This window comes from Thermobia domestica, chromosome 4 (assembly GCF_964235325.1).
Source record: "Thermobia domestica chromosome 4, izTheDome1.hap1.1, whole genome shotgun sequence".
Classification (NCBI taxonomy): domain Eukaryota; kingdom Metazoa; phylum Arthropoda; class Insecta; order Zygentoma; family Lepismatidae; genus Thermobia; species Thermobia domestica.
Genome location: NC_137457.1, coordinates 29,976,188 through 30,003,968, shown reverse-complemented (window position 1 = coordinate 30,003,968; position 27,781 = coordinate 29,976,188). Strand labels below are relative to the sequence as shown.

At 36.2% G+C, this 27,781-nt stretch overlaps 1 protein-coding gene across 1 annotated transcript; it reads left to right on the top strand.

The window, feature by feature from the left end:
- The first annotated feature begins 7,356 nt into the window (after nt 1-7,356).
- On the top strand, nt 7,357-27,508 carry LOC145682717 (uncharacterized). Its single transcript, XM_081754103.1, has 4 exons — nt 7,357-7,429; nt 9,351-10,315; nt 23,690-23,825; nt 27,426-27,508. Exons 2-4 carry the CDS (start codon nt 9,437-9,439, stop codon nt 27,506-27,508), a joined length of 1,098 nt encoding a protein of 365 aa, XP_081610229.1. The 5' UTR covers nt 7,357-7,429; nt 9,351-9,436.
- Nucleotides 27,509-27,781: the final 273 nt, after the last annotated feature.

The window sequence follows — 27,781 nt, the reverse complement described above, 5'->3', positions numbered from 1 at the left end:
GCGTAAACTTCACAATAACCCTGCGAAACTTTGCAATTGATTTTGGTTCTTGTACCTTGATTTTGAAGAATACCAAATGCTTCAACCCTTTACGTTATCCGCTCTACGCTTTACGACACTAAATCGAAAATTATTATTTTTAAAGGTAAATCGTAACGCCTGTGATTTTTAACTAACGAATTCTATCAAAATAAAAATAATTATATACTATATACGAAGAATAAATTTTCAATTTGGAAGAATCGTCTGCTAAAGTGAACGTGAACCCATTTACAAATATACTTTTTTTCTGTACAGAATATCGATAAATAACGTGCGACTTGTATGAGAGATACGCCTATTGTTCCTTTTAACAGTGAGTGAGGATTATTTTATACAGGAATTTGCCATCATTACGAATTTTTAATGTAGGCAAAGTAGGTTTACTCCCTCCACAACCAAACAGTTGCCTTGCCAAGGTGTCACAGAATACTTGTACGTTACATAATTTTGGCAAACTGTCCAACAATTCATAAACATATAGTTCAATACATAAGCAAACTTTGACAATTCTTTAGGTAGTCTTTACGAGCCTTTTGACAGTGTAAATACATGTATATGTCTATTCACCCAATATTATTACAAGTACACATTATATTATTGACTGTTACAGGCTAAAAGAAGAAAGATAATGACTTACGTTTGGCATATTATGAAATTTCGAAGAATGTTGATTCTTTTCATCGTACAATTTTTCCTAGGAGCACACACAGTCAACAATATAACAGACATAAATTACTACGCAGCCTTACGTGAAAAGCACCTCTTTATCCTCGTCCAATATGGCGGATCGATTGGTATATGCGAGTTTAATACCATCAAAGATCTCGCATCAGGGCATCTCTAGGTCTATATTATCTCAATCGTCTCAAATCACAGGTTAAATTGTAAATTCATTTTTTCAACTCTTCTTGCCGAAAAGAAACTGTAAATTCCAAGTAAACACACACACACACACACACACACACACATATATATATATATATATATATATATATATATATATATATATATATATATATATATATATATATATATATATATATATATATATATATATATATATTATGAAAATTACAAAATTACCATTCAATAATTATGGAACTAAATGGAAATTAGGTTCATATCGTTTCCTTGGAATAAGTTAAAAGCTTTCTCCGATTTACATATATTTTGAACCTTGTATATAATACTTTAATAAGCTCATTTTGAAATACATGGAATAATATTTCCTTTCAATAATCACTTTAACCCTTCTACTAGCAAAGTATTATTTTTCTGTAAGAAATTATTTTATGACTGATTTTTTCCAGTGAGGTCTTTCAATTAAATACTCAAAAGTTGTTTGTTAATTTTCCATCCTTAAAATATTCGTTCGGAAGTATTGTAGATCAACATTCCCTTTACAAGTACGGTATTTTAACATTTAAACTGCAATTATACATTCTAAAGCATGATCTAAAGTTAATAAATTACATTAGATATTCATTGCTTTCAACACTCCTTTCACATTCAGTTATGCACAGTTTTTTTCTTTCTTTCTTTTAATTTGGTAATTATATTGTGGTAAGTACGTTATCTATACGTAATAGGAGCTTGCAACATTGTCAATGCGCCTCCGCCAAACAGAGGAAAGGAGGTCACAAAAGAAAGATAAATTACAGACATTATTGTTCCATTTCAGTGATTGGTGATAATTTACTTTCTTGGTAACCACTAGCCACTGCACAGGACAACGCATAAGTAATATGTATAGCTTCATAATCAATTGTCGGTGCAGTTAGTGTCTTAGAGACAATGCAATAATGAGAAAATACGTGGAATTTTGATGAGAACAAAAGTATTTAGCCTATCTTGCGTGTTTCAATGTGACAGACAGGCAAAGCTTATCAGCCTATCTAAAACTAACGAAATGATTTATACACTTATCAGAAAAATTAAGTGATTTCATTCTTGTGATTTTGTTCTGCTCCACGTGAGACTAATTTATAAATGTAACATTTTAATCTGAAAAGCAACCTCAATAATAATAATAATAATAATAATAATAATAATAATAATAATAATAATAATAATAATAATAATAATAATAATAATAATAATAATAATAATAATAATAATAAATATAATTTCGGAAAGTCAAAATCAATCATTACTGGTACACCTACCCACTATGCTTAAAAATACCACGACTAGCCTATTGCCAGGCGAGGAAGGTTAATTAACTTGGGGGGGGACTATCATTCTAAGTTAAAAAAACTTAACTATATACAAAACTACATGAGCTGACATAAATTATTGAGCACTTCCTGAAGAGCTACAATCAGTGGCGTATTTAGGGGGGTGTTTCCGGGCTTAAGCCCCCCCCCCCGAAATCTTACTTACTATAGTAAAGTATATGAAATATCTTGCAGAATTTTCACATTTTCAGGCAAAGCCCTCCCCGAAAGTTAGCAAACCCTCCCCCCGAAAGAAAATCGTAAATACGCCACTGGCTACAATGATTAAATTTGGCATGATTGTAGCTTTCCGGAACCAACCGACAGGAAAATTACCAAAAGTCAATATTTCTAATTTTTAGGAGGTCTAAAGAGGAGATCTAGAATTTCCCCATGTTATTTAAATGGGCCTTTTTTGAACAAATAATCTCATGTTTTAGGTACTTAGAATTGGAATAAAAACTTGAAATTCGGTATGCTTGTACATTTTTGTTAGTGTTACCTAAGTGAATCATCGGAAATAAAAATTTCCAATCGTAGAGTGGTTTTATGGGAAACTGAAAAATCTTTTCCATGTTATTTATATGGGACGTCTTCTACACCCCAAAATGTTTAGGTACTTCCGGCAGAATTACAATGATGAAATTTGGCATGATTGTAGCCTTCCAGGGCTAAGCCACAAGAAAATTGTCAAAAGTGAATATTTTTAATTTTTTAGGGGTTTAAAGGGAGATGAAAAATCCCCATGCTATTTAAATGGGCGTTATCATGGTATACAGAATATATTTTAGGTAGTTGAAGATAGGAAAAGAAACGATAGAATTGTGAGTTCAAGAGGTGGGAGGCTATAGGCCGAGCAAAGACAGTGTGTAGGGGCGAAGCCCCCGTCTAGAATTCAGGAAATATGAGGAGCAAGTTCACGAAATTCAATGTTGATGGAAAGACCGATAGATAAGAAATGCGAGGCCGTAGGCCGAGCAAACTTGGGGGTCTTGGGGGCAGAGCCCCCAGCTAGCCAAACGCTAGTCTATTAGACTATCTGTTAGACTAGTATCTGTTAGACTATCTGTTAGACTATAAGGCTAGTCTGTTAGACTTTATTTGTGACTTAATATTTCTTGAACCACCCGACCGATCATGATCAAATTTTCAACATAGAATAGATTCAGGGTCTGGTATGATTTTTATCTTTTCACTTTGACGGTGCAACTTATGTGAGGCGGAGGAGAAGGGGATATATATATATATATATATATATATATATATATATATATATATATATATATATATATATATATATATATATATATATATGTATGTATGTAGGCCCTATTAATGATCGAAAATGACCGATATTAGTGTCGAATTCGTAGTTTTCGGGGTCCCTGAAGTGAATAGCGACACTTCCGATGTCATTTAAATCCAAATTCAGCCCACAATAGTTATATTTAACTTTTAAGACAAAAAACCATAGTCTATCAGAAAGCGCTTTAGTAATATTAAAAAGTGACTGACTAACGGAACATATTATTATTATTATTATTATTATTATTATTATTATTATTATTATTATTATTATTATTATTATTATTATTATTTTGACCCTTCGAAGTGGGTAAGTGATGCTAGTGCTACAATTAAAAAAAAAAATCCTTACTGATCTTCGTATAAACAAAAGGACATGAAATACATTGAGCAAATAGCATCACACTTTAATGTGACGTGTATGTCTGATTTTTTTTTTTTTTTCGATTAAACACTTGATTTTCTGAAAGCAGAAAATTAGTCAATCCGTCCCTTCTCCAATGATGTAAGTCAATAATGCAGTGGCGGCATTACAGGGGGCGAGGAAAGGCGACCGACACACCAATATTTTTTTCTCGACATATTTTCGCCCTCTCATTTTTCTATGTGCAACCGGTGAATAATAATAATAATAATAATAATAATAATAATAATAATAATAATAATAATAATAATAATAATAATAATAATAATAATAATAATAATAATAATAATATCCAAAGCAAAATAAGTGTGATTGCCTCGCCTCCCCAAAAGTTTTCTTGCCTCCTCTCGTGTCCCCCTACTGTTACGAGTCCAGCACCGCTACTGCAATAATGACAGAAACTCCTTAATAATAAGAGTGGTCAAATTAAAAATCAAGTGACTTGCGTTTCAGGTTGTGAAACCACAGTAAACTATACACATTCAATACTGAAACTGGAAAAAGTTGATATACTATAACTTCTGGCTCAAGTGGCAAACCTTGTTATTTGAACCGTTTACCAAGGACAGTGGCGGATCTATACCCGGGGACACAACATGTACTGGTAGATTTGATATTTTTTCACAAATACTGTGCATTGACAACAATTTGTCGTTTAGTTTCTAACACTTAACATCTGACTTAAAAGTCAAAGAGAAAATAAATTATATCAAGCTTTCTCAATTGGCAGTTTGATTTTTTTCCACTTGTACGTTTTATACCGTGTTATCACAGTGAATGATACGTTATCATCCACTTTTTTCTCTGGTTTAACATCAGTGTGTTTGAAATGACTAGTGGAAATAACACAGTTATTATAATGTAATATTTGTAATGGCGTTAGTAGTAGGGGTCCGCGTATGCGCGAATGACTCATCCTCACTCTCTTTTATGACCAGGATATTTGAACTTCGTTCCCTTTTACGGCTAAGATGAGTGCTTTGGTACCTCGATTCTGATTGGCTGAGAGAGGTCACGTGACGTTAGGCCCCGCCCACGCGGGAAATTCAAATTTTCAGGTCACGTGGTATGACGTCATGAGTCACCCCGACCTCACCAGGGGTTTTTGAAATTTGTTCCCTTTTACGGGTAAGATGTGTGTTTCTGATTGGTTGATAGCTGTCACGTGATTTTAGACCCTGCGATATTTGAAATTCGTTCCCTTTTACGGGTAAGATGAATCCTGTACCTTGAATTTGATTGGTTGATAGCGGTCACATGATCTTAGACCCTGGGTTTTGAAATTTGGGTATCCTCTTTGATGAGTACTTTGGTACTACGATACATGATCTTAGACCCGCTACACGCTGAACAGGTCACATGGTATGACGTCATGTTTTACCCTTGCGGGGAAATCCATTACTAATTCGTTTCCTTTTACGGGTAAGATGAGTGCTTTGGTACCTTGATTCTGATTGGATGATAGAGATCACGTGATTTTAGGTCCTAGGATTTTTGAAATTAGGGTGTCCTTTCTGATGTATACTTTGGTATCTCGATTCTGATTGGTTGATAGAGGTCACATGATTTTAGACCCATCACACGGTGAACAGATTACATGGGAAAACCCCTCACTCATTTGTTTCATTTTATGGATAAGATGAATGTTTTGGTACCTCAATTTTGATTGGAGGATAGAAGTCACATAATCTTACCCTCACCCCAATGCTAGACATTCAGAGTGGTATGACAGTGATCACCCTCGACCTGGATTTTTTTTTTAATGGTTATCCTTTTTGGTACCTTAAAGTTCCCGTGGAGGGTTCAACCCATCCTTAAATAACCCTTTTATGGTATGATATTGTACTGAAGTTTACATTAAATATTATCGTTCTCTCTTTGACAGATAAGATGATTACCAGCTTTTTTTTACCTTGATGGAGATCCTGTCCTTGAATTAGTAGCCTATGTCTCTGGAAGTAACAATGGTGAAAGAGGGGTGTCGCTTGTAGATTTCTTATAACACATTGTTGTGAGTTTAAGCGATTTTTTAAACGCTCAGTAAGCGCTTCATTAATGGAAACAGTGTTGCCAGATTTTTTTCTACCTAAACTGCTCCGATTCTTTTCGAAACGGTTCCGCAGAGTGCAAGAAATTTTAAACTAAAAATTTTTCGAACTAAAAAAAATTTGTAACTAAAAAATTTTAAAACAAAAAATTTTCGAACTAAAAAATTTGAAACTAAAAATTTTAAACAAAAATTTTCGAACTAAAAAATTTTGAAACAAAAAAGTTTCAAACAAAAAAATTTTCGAACCCAAAAAAAATTTCGAACTAAAAAATTGAAACAAAATTTTGTCGAACTAAAACATTTTTAAAAACAAAAGTTTCGAACTAAAGATGTAAATCACATCTAAAAATTTTCAAATCAAACTTTTTATCGAACTAACTTTTAAATTTTCGAACTAGAAATTGAAACCGAGTTTTAGAAAAATCCTAAGAAATGTTTCTCCAGGAATCGAACTCAGGTCTTTCAAACCAAAGATGTGTATGCTAACCGCTTAAATGAATTTGGTTTTAATCGATCTTGGTGGGTTTCGAACCATGGTCCTTGAAAAGGATACACATATACTTTAAGAAAATAAATCTGACAGTGTAACACTTCTCAAATCAAACTTTTTATCGAACTAAACTTTTAAAATTTTCGAACTAGAAATTTAAACCAAGTTTTTGAAAAATCCTAAGAAATGTTTCTCCAGGAATCGAACTCAGGTCTTTCAAATCAAAGACGTGTATCCTAACCGCTTAGCTATGAATGAATTCGGATTTAATTATGCTTGGTGGGTTTCGAACCATGGTTCTTGAAAAGGATACACATATACTTTAAGAAAATAAATCTGACAGTGTAACGTGGATTAAAATAAAATGCTGATAGACTTCTTTGTGTGACGACATAGAAGCACATATGATTGAAAAAATGCAAACGTCAGCGGATCGCATTACTTTAGTTTTACTACGAACGTGTCAGCATGATTCATGGAAAAAAGCAAACATTGACATTCTCGTATGGAATATGAGGAAAATGAAATGTCGTCACAGTTACGACAAGTAGTGACATGATCCTGACAGAAAGCATTTTGGGATCAGAACTGTGATACTAGATGTTGTAACTATTGAGAAACTTGAATGACGTCACGATCGATTGTTACACATCGTTTTGGTTCGTGATTCATGACAAGAGCAGCGAGCGTTTGATTGGTTCGTTGTGATGTCATTTTATAAATTTCCCCGTTTCTGATTCGCTGACGGTGACGTCGTTTTCACAACGACCTAAATAAAAATCTAAATTTCATTTTTCAAATCCTACATCGCTCTCAACTATCGTGTGAAGAAGATCTGTTCTTGAAAAGTGTCTTCATTTAAGAAGCTTTACTACACCGACTTTTTGTTCATTGAATTTGAGGTAAGTTCAGTGAGTCACCCAAGATTCCAAAATCATTTTTATTTCATATTTGTGGGCGGATCACGAATACACTGTTTTACTTTTAGTACGAAATATTTAGACTATGAAGAAATTAGTGGAATGGGAAAGTGGGAGTACGAATCAGGAACCCCCACACATTAGAAGTAAGCACGATAAATGATATGGTTTAGCGTCCCTTCAGCGAGCACCCGTCGGGAATTGAACCATGGCCAGAAAAATGTGTACGCTTAGTTTTGAAAAGAATACATTACAAAATTTCAGAAACTATGTCTGAGAATAATATGGTTCGATACCCTTTGAAACCATTAGCGTCCCCCCCCCCCTTCAGCTTAACGTGATATTCGAGCAACCGCCCGAGATTGAACATGGGCCAGAGGTGTGTACGTCAATCATTTAGCTTAGTTTTGAAAAGAATGTATGATAACGCATGAGAATATTAAATTTCAGAAAAGGCTTGACAGCGATCCGATGTGGGAAAGCAAACCCACCGAGGCTTGAACCAGGGACTTCCATATCCGAAGCATGTACGCTAACCGCTTAGCCACGAGTGTATGAATATGTGATTAAAAAGATTTACGCTATACAGATTTTGTTTTGACAATTACGTATGTGTAACGTTAATGTTCGGTGAATCTCTTCAACTTGCAAACGCATCATTTAAAGGTCGTTGTGAGTAGAAAAAAAATGCTGACGCGTACTTTCTAACATCTCAGTACTGTTGAAACATTTATTCATTTCATGCATTCTTTTTATCACTATAGAATCGTAGGTCAGTTACATGCTGATGTAATGCTCTCGAGTTTGACGACAATAAAACACTCATTTCAGTAACATAATTATTTAAAAAAACTTTGATTTCTAGTACATGTGCTTTCATAATGAGATTCTGAACGTCACCGCCAGGAATCAAACTCAGGACCTTTACATGAATTGCTTAGTTAATTATTTATCATGAATGTTATGATTTCCCGAACTAAGCGGTTAGCATACGCGCCTTTGGCGTGGGAGACCAGGGTTCGATTCCCGGCGGGGAGCTCATGTGGTTCGGATTCCACGTTAATCAGTAGGTCCACGTCTCATATAGCCTCGCTGCTGAAAGGGACGCTAAACTAAAAAATCAAAAAAAATCAACTCAAATTCACGCTGCTCAATTCCTTTTTTCCCATTACATATTTGTTTTACCGTACCTGTTTGTTTGTTTTCATTTTTTAATCATGGTCCAATCGGTTTTACTGTTCGCAATGAAATCACTCGTCATTATAGACGATTTATGTACGTTTATGTATTATGAGGTGCACGTCAACCATTTAGCTTAGTTTTGAAAAGAATGTATGATAACGCGTGAGAATATTAAATTACAGAATAGGCTTGACATGCCCCGACGTGGAAAAGCAAACCCACCGAGGCTTGAACCAGGACCTTCCACGTCCGAACCATGTACGCTAACCGCTTAGTCACAATAAAAAAAAAATACGCTATACAGATTTTGTTTCGACAATTACGATGTGTTACGCTAATGTTTGATGAATCTCTTCAACTTGCAAACGCATCATTTAAAGGTCGTTGTGAGTGGAAAAAAAAATGCTGACGCGTACTTTGTCACATCTCAGCACTGATGAAACATTTATTCATTTCATGCATTCTTTTTATCACTATAGAATCGTAGGTCAGTTATATGCTGATGCAATGCTCTCGAGTTTGACGACAATAAAACACTCATTTCAGTAACATAATTATTTAAAAAAAACTTTGATTTCTAGTACACGTGCTTTCATAATGAGATTCTGAACGTCACCGCCAGGGAATCAAACTCAGGACCTTTACATGAATTGCTTAGTTAAGAATTTATCATGAATGTTATCAAGTGATTAAGATTTTTCTTTCTTCTTTTCTTTTGTAGTAAATTCACGCTGCTCAATTCCTTTTTTCCCCACATTACATATTTGTTTTACCGTACCTGTTTGTTTGTTATCTCCTTTTCTAACAATGGCCGAATCGGGTTTTATTGTTCGCAATGAAATCACTCGTCATTATAGACGATTTAACATTGAAGGTAGAATGCTCGAAGTTCAATTCAACGCACCACCCGTAGGAACCGATATCATACAGTATGTACACAACAGTTTCCAAGCAATGCTGGACCATTTGTTAGCCAATGTCGCCGATGAGGCGATGGTTGGTTTATCGGTAATATCACCACGGAACACGAATAAACCGTTTTGGGTGAGTTTTCGCCAAGCACGAAACTTAACACTGGAAACGATGTGGGCCTCCTTTGAAAGAGTGTTACAAAGTAACAATGCATTTCTTCTGCACGAGCCATTCACCGTTCATTTCCATCGTGTGGATATTCCACGTGGCTACGGCGGCGGTTTGCGGCAAGGAGTACTTCAAAATGAAGAATTGTTACGTTGCAAAAAAGGGATTGTACGTGTAAAAAATCAAGATTCAAGGTGCCTGGCGTACGCCCTTGTTATTGCTATTGGTCTGAAGGCATACAAGAATGTAGATATGCAACGTTATTGGCAATATCAACGCCAATCGAAATGTATTGTGGACGATGAAGTGGATGCGTTATGTGCAAATGCAGGAGTCAATTTGGATCATGGTGCCAGTGTAAATGAAATTCGGCAATTCCAGTCATACCTCAAAGAATATAAAATTACTGTTTATACTAGTTTCACAGGCCATGACATCATGTACGAGGGACCGAACGATGAAAATCGCACTCCCATAAATTTGATTTGTTTGGCTGGCCATTTTGACATCATCCAATCTTTAACTGCTTGTTTTGCAACCAAGTTCTACTGTGAAGCGTGCCATAAAAAATACAGTGAACGTAACAGACATGTGAAAAATTGTCCTGTAACGTGCTCCAAATGTCTACAGAGACCTCTATGCGACAAGACTCAAACGCTAGTGCTGTGTAACGACTGCAATCGGCAATTTTACGGCGAAGAATGTTTTAATAATCATCGTAATATTGTATATCATCAAGGGGAACCTATATGCAAAATGGTGAAGCAATGTACTAGATGTTACAGAGTATATTCCTTTGTACGAAGTGGACAACGACATCATGATTGTAATGAGATCTTTTGCAATGTTTGTAAGAAGATTGTTCCAGGATCCCATCAATGTTTTATGCTTCCTGATCGACAATGCTTGAAACCTGGTGTTCCTTCACTCATGCACGCAAAGAAAGCCTTGTTGATATTCTATGATATAGAATCTATGCAGGACACGAATATTGGCGATAATACGTATGTACACATTCCAAATTTATTGGTTGCACAACAAGTATGTTATGCATGTGTTGAAAACGCTAATATCCAGCAGTCTTGCAGTACGTGTGGTCAGCGCCAGCATATTTTCCAAGGAGAGGATCCAGTTTATAATTTTCTTCAGTACTTGCGGGAACGTCGTCCCAATATAAATAGGATTTTCTGTGTCGCGCACAACGCTAAGGGATACGATGGACATTTTATTTTAAAGGCTATGGTAGAACAATGCCAATGGAGACCTGACGTCATATTAAATGGGACCAAGATACTGAGTTTAACGTTGAATAATCTGACGTTCATTGACTCATTGAACTTCCTACCTATGGCATTAAGTAAATTGTCAAAAGCGTTCAATTTACCCGCAACCAAAGGCTACTTCCCGCATTTCTTCAACACCAAGGAGAATCAATCGTATGTTGGACCACTTCCAGAAACGAAGTATTATGGTGCAGATGAAATGGCCGTCGAAGACAGAAACAAGTTCATGCAGTGGTACAACGATCATCGTAATGACACGTTTGATTTTCAGAAAGAAATTCTCAAGTATTGTATTCAAGATGTCAATGTACTGCGACAAGCATGCGTTTCGTTTATGACGTCATTTGAAACAGAAACCAAAGTGAATCCCTTCTTGGAGACGATCACGATTGCCAGTGCTTCCAATTTAGTATTCCGCCGGAATTTCCTTAAACCCAACACCATTGGAATTCTACCGGCACATGGCTATCGATGGAGAAGTACCCAATCGATCGCTGCAATGCAATGGCTGGCCTACATTGAAAAAACCGAAGAAAAACAAATCTTACATGCGGCCCGACAAAAAGAAGTGTTTATTGCGGGATTCCATGTTGATGGTTACTACCAAGATCCTGAGACGTTAGAGGAGCACATCTACGAGCATGCCGGCTGTTTTTACCACGGGTGTAAAGTATGTTTTACTACAGGCCGTAATCAGCCCATCTACAGCAATCCAGAAGACACCATGGAATTCCGTTATGAACGAACGCAACGCAAAAATGCAAGACTGCGTGAATTGGGGTACATTGTACATGAAATGTGGGAGTGCGAATTTAATCAGTTCTTAAAACAAAATCCTGCAATGGCGACGTATCTGAAGAATCACCCGTACATGAACCGCAGACCATTAAATCCAAGAGATAGTTTTTTTGGAGGAAGGACCAATTGCGTGAAATTGTACCACCAAGTCGACGAAAAAGCGGGGGAAGTAATAAAATATTTCGATATTGTCTCACTTTATCCTTATGTAAATAAGTGTGCTAAATACCCTGTAGGCCATCCACGAATTTATCTACAGGGTGATGAAAATATACCACCAATAAATAAAGTCAATGGTCTAATCAAAATGACGATATTACCAAGTCGCCATCTTTATCATGGTCTCCTGCCTTACCGATGTAACAAGAAACTACTGTTTCCACTGTGTGCTGCGTGTGCCGAAGAAATGAACCCAGACCCTACAGCAACGTGTACACACAACGACCAGGAGCGGTGCCTCACTGGAACATGGGTATCATATGAAATCCAGAAAGCAATAGAATTAGGATATCAACCAGTGGAAATTTTTGAAATTTGGGATTATGACATTGAACAATATGATCCCATCACGAAAACAGGTGGCTTGTTCACGGAATATATCAATACATTTTTAAAATCGAAAATGGAAGCGTCTGGCTGGCCTAGTTCCTGTGTGACCGAAGAAGACAAATCAAAATTCATACAAACCGTCCTGGAGCGTGAAGGTATTGCATTGGATCGGTCCAAAATTGAAAATAATCCTACACGAAGAAGCTTATCTAAGCTTTGTCTTAATGCTCTTTGGGGAAAACTTTCGCAAAGATCAAACTTTAGCCAGACCACAATTATTGATCGGCCGGAAGAATTTTATGAAAAACTCACTTCCCCCGACATTAAACTCCATCAAATTGTACCCATCAATGATACGATGTTGTATGCGTTCTGGGAGTACAATGAACATGTGCCTGTTCAAAACCGAAACACCAATGTCGTGTTAGGTGCATTTACAACATGTCAGGCACGTCTGGAACTGTACAAGTACCTGGAAATGTTGCAGGAACGTGTTTTATATTTCGACACGGATTCTGTAATATTTACGGAGAAGCCCGGGGAGCCAACCATTGAACCTTCAACGTACTTGGGATGCTTATCGAATGAGATGGAGTCTTACGGACCACGAGCATACATCAAGACATTTGTCAGTGGAGGACCAAAAAATTACAGCCTAGAAATATACAATCCGGATACCAACGTCACCAGTTACATATGTAAAATTAGAGGATTTACATTAAATTACAATGCAGGACAACAATTAAATTTCAACACGCTAAAAGAAATGATTACAAATCAATGCCGTGGACAAGTCACCATCACTATCCCCCATAAGATATGCAGAACCAAAGACCATACCATCGTCACACGCAAAGAAGAAAAAATGTACAGTATCCAGTACACAAAACGTCGATTTAAAGAATTCAATTCTTATGATACGGTTCCGTACGGGTACGTTAAAAAACAGAAGATGGAACTGGAAAAAGAAGATGAAGAAGAAAAAACTGTAAATACCCAATAAGGCCGCCATTTCTTTTTTCCTTTTCCTTTTCTTTTTCCCTCCTTAACCACAAAGCAGCAACACCAAGAAGAAGAAACTGAAGTACCCACAAGAGTTCATAAACATCAACACAACCATCAGTGGAAGAAATGCAGTCATCTCGTACCGAAGGAGGAACCTTGACCATAAAGGTGCAACACCAAGAAAAATGCAGTACCCAGAAAAAGTTCATAAACATCCATCAGTGAAAAAAAAATGCAGTCATCCTGTACCCGAGGAGGAAGATGAGCCTAAACAGATCCATCATTTACGAGTAAGTTTTATTTCTCTCTTATCAATATTGACTCATTTTTATTGTTTCAGGAAAAAAAGAGAATTCATAAAGTAATCCGTCGTTTCTTCTTTTTCTTTACAGGATACGTCTACAACATTCGAAGATGATGACGCGTCCAACATATTCATTAACTCGATCCTGTATTTATTATGTTAATAAACATGTATAGGAAGACCACATACTTTTCGTTAAAATACAACAAGTTGAAAAAAAAATATGTTTTATTATTTCTTGAAACCCTGAACACTTGTTTTCAAATCATGGTAATCTTGAAAATTTAAGGTGAAAAATATATCCAAGATTTGGTTTACATGATTTTGTTCGAAAAAATAATTAAAGAATTTTTTTAGTGTCCAAAATTTGATTTTTAATTTAGTTCGAAAAAATTTGGATTTGAAAATTTTTAGATGTGGTTTACATCTTTAGTTCGAAACTTGTTTTTAAAATTGGTTCGAAATTTTTTTAAAATTTTTAGTTCGAAAAATTTTGATTTGAAAATTTAGTTCGAAAGTTTTCAGTTTAAAATATTTTTCGAAAAATTTTTAATTTTTTTAGTTCGATTTTTTTTGGGTTCGAAAATTTTTAAATTCCTTTTAGTTCGAAAATTTTTTGATTTGAAAATTTAGTTCGAAAGTTTTTAGTTTAAAATTTTTAGTTCGAATTTTTTTGAAATTTTTGTTTCAAATTTTTTAGTTCGAAAATTTTTTGTTTGAAAATTTTTGTTTAAAATTTTTTTTAGTTACAAAAATTTTTTTAGTTCGAAAAAATTTTTAGTTTAAAATTTCTTGTACTCTGCGGAACCGTTTCGAAAAGAATCGGAGCAGTTTAGGTAGAAAAAAATCTGGCAACACTGTTTCCATTAATGAAGCGCTTACTGAGCGTTTAAAAAATCGCTTAAACTCACAACAATGTGTTATAAGAAATCTACAAGCGACACCTCTCTTTCACCATTGTTACTTCCAGAGACATAGGCTACTAATTCAAGGACAGGATCTCCATCAAGGTAAAAAAAAGCTGGTAATCATCTTATCTGTCAAAGAGAGAACGATAATATTTAATGTAAACTTCAGTACAATATCATACCATAAAAGGGTTATTTAAGGATGGGTTGAACCCTCCACGGGAACTTTAAGGTACCAAAAAGGATAACCATTAAAAAAAAAATCCAGGTCGAGGGTGATCACTGTCATACCACTCTGAATGTCTAGCATTGGGGTGAGGGTAAGATTATGTGACTTCTATCCTCCAATCAAAATTGAGGTACCAAAACATTCATCTTATCCATAAAATGAAACAAATGAGTGAGGGGTTTTCCCATGTAATCTGTTCACCGTGTGATGGGTCTAAAATCATGTGACCTCTATCAACCAATCAGAATCGAGATACCAAAGTATACATCAGAAAGGACACCCTAATTTCAAAAATCCTAGGACCTAAAATCACGTGATCTCTATCATCCAATCAGAATCAAGGTACCAAAGCACTCATCTTACCCGTAAAAGGAAACGAATTAGTAATGGATTTCCCCGCAAGGGTAAAACATGACGTCATACCATGTGACCTGTTCAGCGTGTAGCGGGTCTAAGATCATGTATCGTAGTACCAAAGTACTCATCAAAGAGGATACCCAAATTTCAAAACCCAGGGTCTAAGATCATGTGACCGCTATCAACCAATCAAATTCAAGGTACAGGATTCATCTTACCCGTAAAAGGGAACGAATTTCAAATATCGCAGGGTCTAAAATCACGTGACAGCTATCAACCAATCAGAAACACACATCTTACCCGTAAAAGGGAACAAATTTCAAAAACCCCTGGTGAGGTCGGGGTGACTCATGACGTCATACCACGTGACCTGAAAATTTGAATTTCCCGCGTGGGCGGGGCCTAACGTCACGTGACCTCTCTCAGCCAATCAGAATCGAGGTACCAAAGCACTCATCTTAGCCGTAAAAGGGAACGAAGTTCAAATATCCTGGTCATAAAAGAGAGTGAGGATGAGTCATTCGCGCATACGCGGACCCCTACTACTGCGTTGGTGTTAAGTTATTTTTTCTCTTGTGAGTTAGATAGGCTCCTGTTTTAAGATACGATAAAATTATATGACGTCACCGTACTTCTCTAATGTTTAATACCATACCTTTATTCAAATAAGGAATATATACTATTACATAATATGTTCCTAACGGGACTCAGATACATGAATTTTTTGCTTGTAAGTTGGACACGCTGTTCTCATACATAAGTTATAGACTGATATGTAGTATACACCTTTCTCTATGGTATCCTATGACTATCTATGACGTAAAAGGAGGATTAGAACTATGGCTTTCATATTTACAAAGTATTCTTTACAATTTTTAACATTTGATTCACAGTGATTGTTTTTGAAAGTTTGATACCCTGCTTTTTTAACAAATGCCCAACAGTGACATGATGTCACCCGACATTTTCTGTCACCTTATAACCCTAACTTTAAAGTGAAATGATAAAATAAACTACAGACAAAAAAATCCCACCTCAGGAAAGAAAAATGATGTTTATCTGCCGGACTAATAAAAGTTCTCAGCTTACTTTTTGAAAAGTAGACAGCTAGCAAAAACAGGATACCTTAACAGTACTTTCTTTTCTATTCTCTGTTGCTTGAAGCTCTGCTAAGTAATTCATAAATAACACATCTTCATACAGTAATTATTTCATAGCGTTGATCAAGAAATATTATTTTGCTACTTTGTCTTGTTTTTCATTGAAAGGAGGAAATAAAAGTAGTACTCACTTTACAACTTTTAGAAAAATGGAAGGATAAACTTAATCCCTGTAGCATCATTTAGCTACAATACTAAATAGGAAACTAACCCTTGTGCGGATTGAACTTTTTTTTTTTTTTTTTTTTTCATACAATGAAGGTTCACTTTGTGGGCTACGTAATGCCAACTCTTCGTTTCTTGACCATGTTATAGATTCAGCAAAAAGAAAAAACAGAAGAAGAAACATTCTAAACCAGCCAAATGAGTACATTCTAAATCAGCTACAGTCTTAGACAATCTACAGAATGACAATATATGCGTCCTTTACCTAGAAAAATTGTTTATATTTGTTACTTCATGTCCGAGAAATACAGTAAAATACATAGATAATAACTTTCTTCGTTTCCAAAAATGCTTTCAAAATTATAAATTGTGTTACAAATTTAAAGTGGATTTGTAAATTGCTACGCAAGAAACAGGAGCGTCATTTCAGATTTTGCTTGGGGGGAGGCAATACCCTTTGATATAAGTAAAATTTCGCGTTTTTCACTGATTTACTACTATTCTATTGATAAAATCTATATACATCTCAAACTCAGGAGGGGGCAAATGCCCCTCCATGCCCCCTAAATGACGGCCCTGGCAAGAAACAAAATCTATTGCTTCTTGCATATATATATTTTTAATAGGCCCCCAAAATAAGGTGTGACCCCAATGAAATAATCCTGGCTAAGGACTGGTCTGGGGTGGACGAATCCATTGGGAGTTGCCCGCCCCTCGCCTCCCTCTCTAGCGTCATCACTGTAGAGTGCTTACCTTTTGTGGTGGACAACATCGCGTCTATGGGTTTTCTCTGGTATTCTCGTTTCCTTCCTCATTCTCATTCCACCGTTTTTTCCGTTATCATTCACTTGTCTTAATTATCCGTCTCCTTTAGCCTAATGGTCATAATCGTCAGATGTAAAACTGAATGATTCGATTTCTATAAGGTTTCCCCTTATTTATGCATAGCATAATTGGACATTGCAATATTAATACAAGTTTTTAACAGTATATAGGTACTCTAGTAAAATATAGTAGAACGAAAATCACATTGTCCTTAGCGTAACTTATCTTGAACTTTTGAGCTTGAACATGAGGTTAAGAGTCTTCATCCCGGCGAAATTAAAATACCGCTAATTTTACAGTAATTATGTGATATCTTAAAATAGATAAAAGATAATCGAAATGTGGAACAAGAGCGCCCTAGACAATATTATTTTACATGAGAAACCGTTATTACGACTCACTTATCTGCTTTCGATTTCGAGCAATTTTGAAAATCGGCATTTATTTTCGGGTTTCTAAACAGCTGAAAACGGAAAGCCACTAGGTGCTTTGTGATAACGGTACCTCACGCAAAATAATATTGTCTAGGGCGCTCTTGTTCCATATTTCAATTATCTTTTATCTATTTGAAGATACCACATAATTACTGTAAAATTAGCGGTATTTTAATTTCGCCGGGATGGAGACTCTTAACCCAGCTTCTAAACGATGTTAAAAGTTTTCCCGAATACAGCTCATGTGGTTCGGATCCCACATTGAGTTGTAGATCCGCGTCTTATATAGCGTCGGTGCTGAAAGGGAAACTAATCTTCAATGCGAGAATTGAGATAATAGACTTTAAAATTTCCTTTATATGTTTCACTATATACTATATATACGTATATATTAAAGTGTAGTTTCGCCTAAATCTTTAATAAGTACCGTACATGTATGTGAAGATCATGGTCGTGAAAAACAAGGCATGTTTATGGACTTATTACATCTATAATACAAACTATGTCAAAATATAAATAAGAAGGTCAGGTGATAGCAAAGGAGAAAGTAAACATATGTTAGTGGAGGCGAGACACACGTCATGATGTTATGCAAACATTCCAGGACTATACGTGTAGCTAAAGTATGCGTTTCGTTCACATTAATATTGCAGCATTTGCTCTGAATTCATTTGAAGGTCGACAAGAAGATATTTAATACAAATACAGTATTAGTTAACATAAAATTGGTATGTGATTTGTCACTATATAATAAAAAAATATGAAACTTTATCCCAGTTTCTCATTTCAGAAACAAAATGAATCATGGCAATTTATTTAAGTTTCTGATTTTGGTTCTCTGATGGGCCGCGGTGGCTCAGTAGTAATGCGTGGGGGGTCCTTGGTTTGGATCTCAAGTGTCCTTTGTTGCAGACAAACATCGTGTGTGTCTGGGTTTTCTTCGGGTTCTCCCGTTTCCTTTCACTTTCTTCATTCCACCATTTCATTCATTTCTCATCATGACCGTCTCCTTTAGCCTAACCGGCATAACTGTGGGACGTAAAACTTAAAGATCTTTTTAGTTAAGTTTAATGGGGACGTCAATAATAATAATAATAATAATAATAATAATAATAATAATAATAATAATAATATAATAATAATAATAATAATAATAATAATAATAATAATAATAATAATAATAATAATAATAATAATAATAATTCCAAATCTCAATTTCGACGGTGCAAACCAAAGGCTTGCAAATCCTAATTATACATTTGCGTTCTAACCTCGTCAACATTTACGATCAGGTCAAGTTCTGTTAAGATCGGATAAGATACATTGATTGCGCAGAGATTTTTTTTTTTTTTTTTTTTTTGCAAAACTGAAAATCCAAACCAGAAATTGGATGGCTCATAACTAGAGAACAAAAGGCCTGCACAGTGTACATAATAGTACTTCATATGCATATTAAGCTCGTCAAAGTCTATTACAATGCTAAGTTTCATCAAACTCACATAAGTTTTATCCAGTGGCGAATCTGGAAGGTAAAAACTGGGGGGAGGGATCAGGCAGACTCCAGACTATGATAGGTATAGGAAAAAAAAGTCTACATCACGAGAAGTTTATATACTATAAACTTCCAAAAATATGTAAATAATAAATTATTTTTGTCACAAAAAACTGGGGAGCTAGGTCCCCTGGCCCCGGTCTAGGTCCGCGACAGGTTTTATCTATCGTGTACTTTTTCTGGTAGAAAAATTAAGTAAGAAAGAAGAAACTCATGTAAAATAAGTTTGAATTCAACACACTGTGAAATGTGTACCGCAAAATCCGGTAGTCAATCTTGACAGTTGGGCAGTAAAACTTCAATGTTGTAGCTCACTGTTTATTTGCATGTTAGTTGCAAGAAAGGTAATACATATTACTTGAACTAGTTTAGCTATTTACGAAACACTTTGTGTATATATACCGAAACCTAAACCAACATTTACTTTCCTTTCTTTAACTGAATAAGATGACTTGACACATTTTTTTTTCAATTAATATTTTATTTCACAACTGGAAGTTTCATTCATTTCCTTTGTTTCGCAAAAGAAAGAATAAAAATGTAGCATCTACAAAAAATTATAAGAATACTGCTCAAGCCAAGCAGAGGATTTTAAAAAGTCATTCCGTTACAGATGATAGCCTTTATGGAATGAGCACAAAAGAGCAGTTAAAGAAATACTGGAAACATTCTGGAAAGTTAGCATTGAAATATTTATACTATATACTCTGCAAGAGTTAGTTCTTACATTTAAAAAAATATTCACGAACATTCAGGAAATATTATAGAATCTTCTCCATAAATCTAAACAAACAAAGAACTTGGTCTAATCTACTTTTTATAAGAGATAAGTGTTATTAAAACATATTTGCTTTAAGATGATATCTTACATTAACAGTGGTTTCCTAACTTGTAGAGCGCGAATCTTCTGAAGCCCGCGGTATGAACTAAGATATGTTTAGTGAAATACCTGATTAATCTTGTATATTTAATCTGTCATCGTCTATAGATTCCACAAAATATGATGAAACCAAGATAGATATTTGGCCAAACTATTAAACGATTTTTTTTGTCTAAAAGTATTGTTTTGATCAGCAAATAAAACAAATGTAAATTGACACAATGGGCCAATACAAGCGACAGTTATGTTAACGCAGCTATACCAACGCTTCATAAATTTGTACGCGACTTTGGCGTGGGAGACTCGGGTTCGATTCCCGGCGGGAGCTCATGTGGTTCGGATTCCACGTTAATCAGTAGGTCCACGCCTCAAATAGCCTCGCTGCTTGAACGGGACGTTAAACTCAAAATCAACTCAACTCAACTCTTCATAAAGTATATGGATCGATTTTCTTACGAAGTTATCGATTATTAATACAGCAAATAGCACGACTATTCATGGCTTTGGATTGATTGTTTTAACAAAAGAGACATTTTTCATAACAATGACTATATATATGACGGTTAAAGAATTTAAACTTTGTCATAACAATATTTATATATATGCCTGTATTTTCATTTATTTTCGATAGTGTCTGAAGAAGGATATGCTAAATATCCGAAACAGTTACAAATTATAATTTAAAATAAAGTGGGTTTTAAGCTTTGGTCAGTGTCTCTTTTGTTAAAGCAAATAGCAATGCCACGTTAAGGAATTTGGTCTGTACGGTGATATATTTTTTTCAATTAATATTGAAAGCGAAAATGGTATTAAATTTATACTCTACCGGTTTTAGTAGAGAGACCAGAATGGAGATGGGACGCTTAATTGATTGCAGAAAATACGTTCTCGCTATCTATTACAGTTTGAACTCGATAGCAATCAATGTTGATACCGGAAGTTGACTTCCGAATTGTACACAGGGTTAAGGGAAAAGATGGTACATATTCTTAAAACACTACATCGGTTTAAGGTTAGTGTAAAGGGACAAGTTTTACCGATAGATGTCACTACAGTCTTCGTATCTCTCCCATGTATTTTTTTTTACCTTTCACGAAAATTTACAATTTCTTTTACAAATTTCAACCTAGAGACTTCAAATTTTTAGAGAAGGAACTTCGTAACCTATTAAAGGGAACAATCCGTGTCGATTTTTTATTTAGAATTTTCTTCATTGTTGAAACAGTTCGATTATTAAAGGTTTGAATATCCATTTCAACAATGAAGAAAATTCTAAATAAAATATCGGCACGGATTATTGCCTTCGATAGATTATGAAGTTCCTCTTCTAAAAATGTTAAGTTTCTAGGTTCAAATTTATAGGAGAAATCGTGAATTTTCGTGAAGGATAAAAAATACATGGCAGAGATACGAAGACTGTAGTGCCATCTATCGGCAAAACTTGTCCCTTTAAACCAACCTTAAAAAGAAATGCTTCTCGCTATCTGTTGTCGTTTCTGAACTATATAGATCAATATTGAAACCGGAAGTTGTAGTGGATTTCTACCACTTCTGGTTTTAGTAGAGAGATCAGAGTGGAGATGGAATATATTTCAGGAACGCTTAATTGATTGCAGAAAGACAGCTTCTCTCGATATCTATTACCGTCTCTACTCTATAGAAATCAACGTTAAAACCGGAAATGTTTAATCCCTACCATTTCCGGTGGGCTGATCACCTCGTTCAACAAATTCGATTCCTAACTTTTGACTACGGATGGCCACAAAGTTCCGGTTCCGGCGGAACCGGTTCCAAGAGGAACCTGTTCTCGGAGATCCGGTTTTCAGAACCGGTTCTGGAACCGATTCCGGACCTGGATCCGAAAACCCGGTTCCAGAATCGGATCTTAGGAACCTGTTCCAGACCTAAATCCGAAAACCCGGTTCCAGAACCGGATCTTAGGAACCGGTTCCAGACCTGGATCCGAAAACAGGTTCCAGAATCAGATCTTAGGAACCGGTTCCAGACATGGATCCGAAAACCCGGTTCCAGAATCGGATCTTAGGAACCGGTTCCAGACATGGATCCGATAACCCGGTTCCAGAAACGGATCTTAGAAACCGGTTCCAGACCTGGACCCGAAAGCCCCCAAAGACCAGTAAAGGAGGCACAAAGTTCACCTTCAAAACAGTGCAAAGAGGAGCATGCGCTTGTGCCCTCCCCGCCCAGACCCGCTTGTGCCCCCAGAAAAAAAATTGGTTCCCAGTGGGTGTTTAGCCAAATGAGTTGGCTAGTTTGCCTGTTTAGCCAATGAGTTAGCCAGTTACCCAGTTTATTTAGCCAAATGAGAGAAGCGGCCGCCGTCTGGGCGCCTGCCTGTCGCTTCCACCATTTCATCTAGCACACTGTTCACAGCCTGCCAGCAGCTCGGGTTTAGCGTAGGGATGGTCTCAAAGTTTCGGTTCCAGCAGAACCGGTTCTTGGAGATTTGGTTTTCAGAACCGGTTCTGCAACCGGTTCCAGACTTGGATCCGAAAAACCGGTTCCGGAACCGGATATTCTAGAACCGGATCCGCTCAGATCCGAAAACCGGTTCCACCAGGAACCGGTTCTGGCCATCCCTACTTATGACCCTCTGCTTCTTTGCCAAAATTGATAAAATTGATAAAATTGATGTTGATCCATCAAGTAGTTATTAACATATTTTGTCATCTGAACATACGAACAGAGTAAATGCATTATAAGTTCTGGTAAAAAAAAAATCCTTAATACGAGGACTGTTGGAAAAAGTTTCTGCAATCAATCAATCAATATACAGTATAACACCGGGTGTTTCAAAACAACACCGACAACGTTTGGGAGGTGATTCCTGACACCAAGATACGACAAAAAGTATAGACCAACCTGGGTGCACAAATGCTTCCTTTCGGAGTTATAGGCTGCCGAAAACATGAAAAAAAAAATGAACTTTAAGGATCCATAGTTCCAATACTATGCGACCTACCGTAGTCAGGTCAAGACTTCACTTAGAAACTAGTATGTGCTCTATCCAAATATCCAAGTTTCACAATCCTGCGGTACTTTCGCAACATTTTTTTTTTTTTTTTTTTTTTTTTTTTTGAGGTTGTTGGTGAGTACTTCAAATTACATGCCCGTGGCCAAACTCACTTTATAAGAATTGTTGCGTGAGGACCTTAGGGTTCTGAAACATGCATTTTTGGATAGAGCACATATTAGTTCCTAAGTGAAGTCTTGACCTGACTTAAGGTAGGTCCCGTAGTATTGGGGCTATAGAGCTTTAAAGTTCATTTTTTTCCTGTTTTCAGCAGCCTATAACTCCGAAAGGAAGCATTTGTGCACCCAGGTTGGTCTATACTTTTTGTCTTATCTTGGTGTCAGAAATCTCCTCCCAAATGTTGTCTGTGTTGTAAAACATGAAATTCTGGCAAAGACTTCACTATTTTTCAAAGTATTTACCTTTATGATCGCTACAATTATGCAATACTCTCAAACCAATTTTGTAAACTTTTTTTTTTTTTTTTTCATTCTGAGGCTGTTATCTATGAAACCATTGTTCGTAATGCATCAACAGCTGCTTTAGGAGACACAAATCTTTCACCACTCATCTTATTTTTCATGTGTGGGAACAAAAACAAGTCATTAGGTGATAAAACAGTGAATATAGACAGTGAGTGGACAAAAAATTAACAGTCAAAGAATGATGTTGGCTTGCTTCACACAATTTATTGATGACCTCTGGTAAACAGATAGTTGTACATCTTTCGGGATTTACAGTCTTTCGATCTTCTAAAAGTTATGATTGCCCTGTCCGGTATAACCAAAGAAGCAAGCCATCATTTGCTTATCAGCACTCCTGGAACAAGCAACTTTCGTTGGTTTCGACTCACTTTGAAACACACAAACAGTGAATTGGTGTTTAGTTAGGAGTTGGTATAAACAGATACAAGTTTCCTTCCCTGTAATGATGTAGTACAACAAATTTGTCTTATCTCAGTTGATTTTTTTTTTTGAGCATTTCTTTACTCTAATATGACACGAGTCTGTTTTTGACTGTGGTAAGGTTGAGTGGGATCTAACGACTTGAAAGTTTCCGTACCTTCAGGTCACTATACAAAATCGAATGTATTGCTTTCATGCCAGTGTTCAAGGATGCTTGAATTTCAGGTATATTACATGCCTGTCTCTCTCGATCATTCCACACACAGCATCAACATGCTGGCAACGACAGACATGAATGGACGACCTTCACGAAATTCATCACTGAGAAATACTATGCGGCCACGCTGGAATTGGGAAAACTAATTTCTTCACAGTTTTATTGGATAGTTCTTCATCTCCTAAAAGTTGCTCGATACATTGTCTCACAAGGTATATACATTCGCGAAGTGTCCCCTCGGGGTTCGTGTAAAACTGATTTAAATGCAAAGTTCTCCACGGCTTAATGTGTATTGTACTAATTTTAGCGGCTCATGCGGGTAATGTGCATATTTATGACCCTTCATATATCCGGAATTCAATCATACACTGCAATAACTCTCGGTCACAAAATTACTTTTAGTTTCTTTAGATGTAACTGAACATAAATGTGGGCATATGCAAAACAAATTGGATCAAGCACTGCTTCTCCTACACGTGTTACCCACACCGGCCGTCATCTTGGATCCGCCCTATTGGATTCAACTTTCGGTTTTTCAAATGTGAATAGGTGCATGTGATCAGTGTTTCTTTCAGACATGTTTTTTGGGGTGGCACTGCCCGCCCCCCGGAGCTCTGACAGTGACCTCCCGGAGGAGACCAAAATATAATGTCTTTAATATAATAATAAATGGAATAGTACCAGCAGTGTCTCCGGCAGGGGCGTACGCAGGGGATGGGTCCTGAGGGTCCGGACCCTTCCCCCGAAACCCCGACTTTTTTGTAAATGTAGTCTACTTTTAGGGGCAATTTTAGAAATTTTCATATAATTTAGCCTCAAATTGTATTTGGAACCCCCAAAACGCTTTAGGCCCCTCCCGAAATAAATTCCTGCGTATGTCCCTGCCCCCCGGAACCTTGTTTCTGAAAGGAACACTGCATGTGATACATCAAATTCATATAAAACTTTCTCGGAATTTCATTGGTGTAGTGGGTTTTACCGTAGTTTGTACCGTTTGCAAAGTATTGCATGTTAAATGTCAGGCGCTTCACGAATATTCAACCAAATAGAAAGTTGTGCAGGGCCACGTGTGTATATGTAATCTCTTATGTGATTTATCGTTGACGAAACATTCTTTGAACGTAGATACATACAGACACACAGACGTAAATACGGAAATGGCAGGTCTTCACCCAAATTTGGTTGTTTCTAGATTTACATTAAGCATTTTGACCGTAATACAATATTTCCTTGTTATAGTGTAAAATGGAAGTAATAACAATCACTCACAGAAATGTAATAGGATTATGACACCAATGTTGTAGAGTTTGTTTATACCTACAGTACTTTTCCAGTTAGAAACTGTTTTGTTTTGTCAACATCAAAAACGTAAGCATAACTGATATTACTTTGTGATGTCTATTTGCGAAGTGCCTGGAGGAATTTAACATACAATTCCTTCCAAACGGTACAAGCTACGATAAAATTAACTACACCAGTGAATTGCCGAGAAAATTGTACATGAATTTGATGTATTCCCATTTGAAAAACCGAAAGTTGAATCCAATATGACGGATCCAAAATGGCGGACGGAGTGGGTAACATGTGTCAGAGAAGAAGTACTTGATCCAATTTGTTTTGCATATGCCCACATTTATGTCCATTTGCATGTAAAGAAACTGAAAATAATTTGTGTCCGAGGGTTATTGTAGTGTATGATTGGATTTCGGATATATGAAGGGCCATAAATATGCAAATTACCCACATGGGCCGCTAAAATTAGTACAATATACATTAAACCTTGGAGAGCTTTGTATTTAAATCAGTTTTACACGAATCCCGAGGGAACACTTCGCGAATGTACCTTGTCAGTATTAAACTACATTTGAAATCATAGAAAGTAATTGTTCACTAGTGCTGACGAGAAACCTTCTCCATTTCTCACACAAATTGCTGTGAAAAATAAACAAATAGACAAACAAAGAATCAAAGACAATTTTAAAACGGAAGCGTCTATTCTTTCGAATTTTATTATAGCGGGATCTAGCGTTACTGTTAGTTGCAGAAACTTTTCTAGCAACCATCGTAAATTAAAATTTAAGACAATGGAGCATCAATTGGTACAGCCTCATTAACACATGGTGAACTATTGCGCACGATTTCTATTATGGGATGTGGGCTAGTAGTTTTTTCTTGGGCTAGTAAATTTTTTTTCTTATTTGCATCCCTGCTTTAGCACATATAATATTCTAATACCTACGTTGTACAAAAGAGGAATGTTAAAAAAAAAACAATAATTTAACACATTGTATTCATATAGCGAACAAAAGGGGGAAAATCTGGAAGTTTTTCCTTTGGAATAAATATTTGAGGGCGAAAAGAGGACAAGAGCTTGGCTTGCGTTGCTGTATTTCGCTAAGATATTCCTTTTCCAAATCCTGCATCATGTATTCTATGTAGGGATGCGCACCAGAGAAGATTTGTGGCTGTCTCATCTCGAAAATGTGCTGTAAATTGATGTCTCGACTCGAAAACTGTATATTTTTCTATTGGAAGTGCCGTGTCTCGACTCGAATTTTGTCAGGAAAATCCTGTCTCGACTCGTCTCGTGCGCATCCCTAATTCTATGATAAGTTGATAATTCTCTCTGTAGGGTGAAAGGGTGATATGTCTCTCTACAGGGTGTCAGTCAAAAGATCTTTATCATTCCGTATAAAATGACAAAAAGCTGGCCGTTATTTTTCTTAGTAGAAACATGCGAGACTAAAGGAAAACAATTAGATGTGGCTGGAGATGTCGGCCATTACGTCAGTAGCCGCCACCTTGAATTCAACATACAAATTTTAATTAGAAGGGGGTCATGCGATATACAAAACAAAGCTAGTATTCTTAGCAAACTTGCAATGGTGAACGGTCAATTAACCTAACTTCAGTCAGTAAAAAGTTATGAATTGGTGAAGTGCGTATGAACTATCCAAACTACATTAAATTGTTTCTTTCCCAAACTTTAGATGTTTGAACCATAACCACTGGTGACTAGCTCATCTTCTTTCGATTTAGGGGAGTAGTCATAAAGTTTTAATTATCACCTCGAAAAACTAAAGTTACTTAACTTTTTTTTTTTCTTTGCAGTTACGGTACACATTGAAACTCTCGCGTCACACTACCGTCGCAAGCCACTAGAGGAACCAAAACTAAATGACGCTGCCCATTGAGGTATAAAGTAGAGTATCATGCCGTAAATCGTTTTCTGCATTTGAAAGGAAAGAACACCGCAACAATTCATGTTAAATTGCTGAAAGTGTATGGCAACAATGCATTATCTTGTGACACAGTAGTTAGGTGACTCATACGCTTCCAATGTGGTGACACAAGTCTGAATGACGAAGAACCAAGTGGTAGAACAGCTCTCTGTGAAGCACCTGGAATCACAAGAGAAGTGGAGGCCTTGGTGCTTACAGAACGGCGTATCACATCGAGGCAATAGT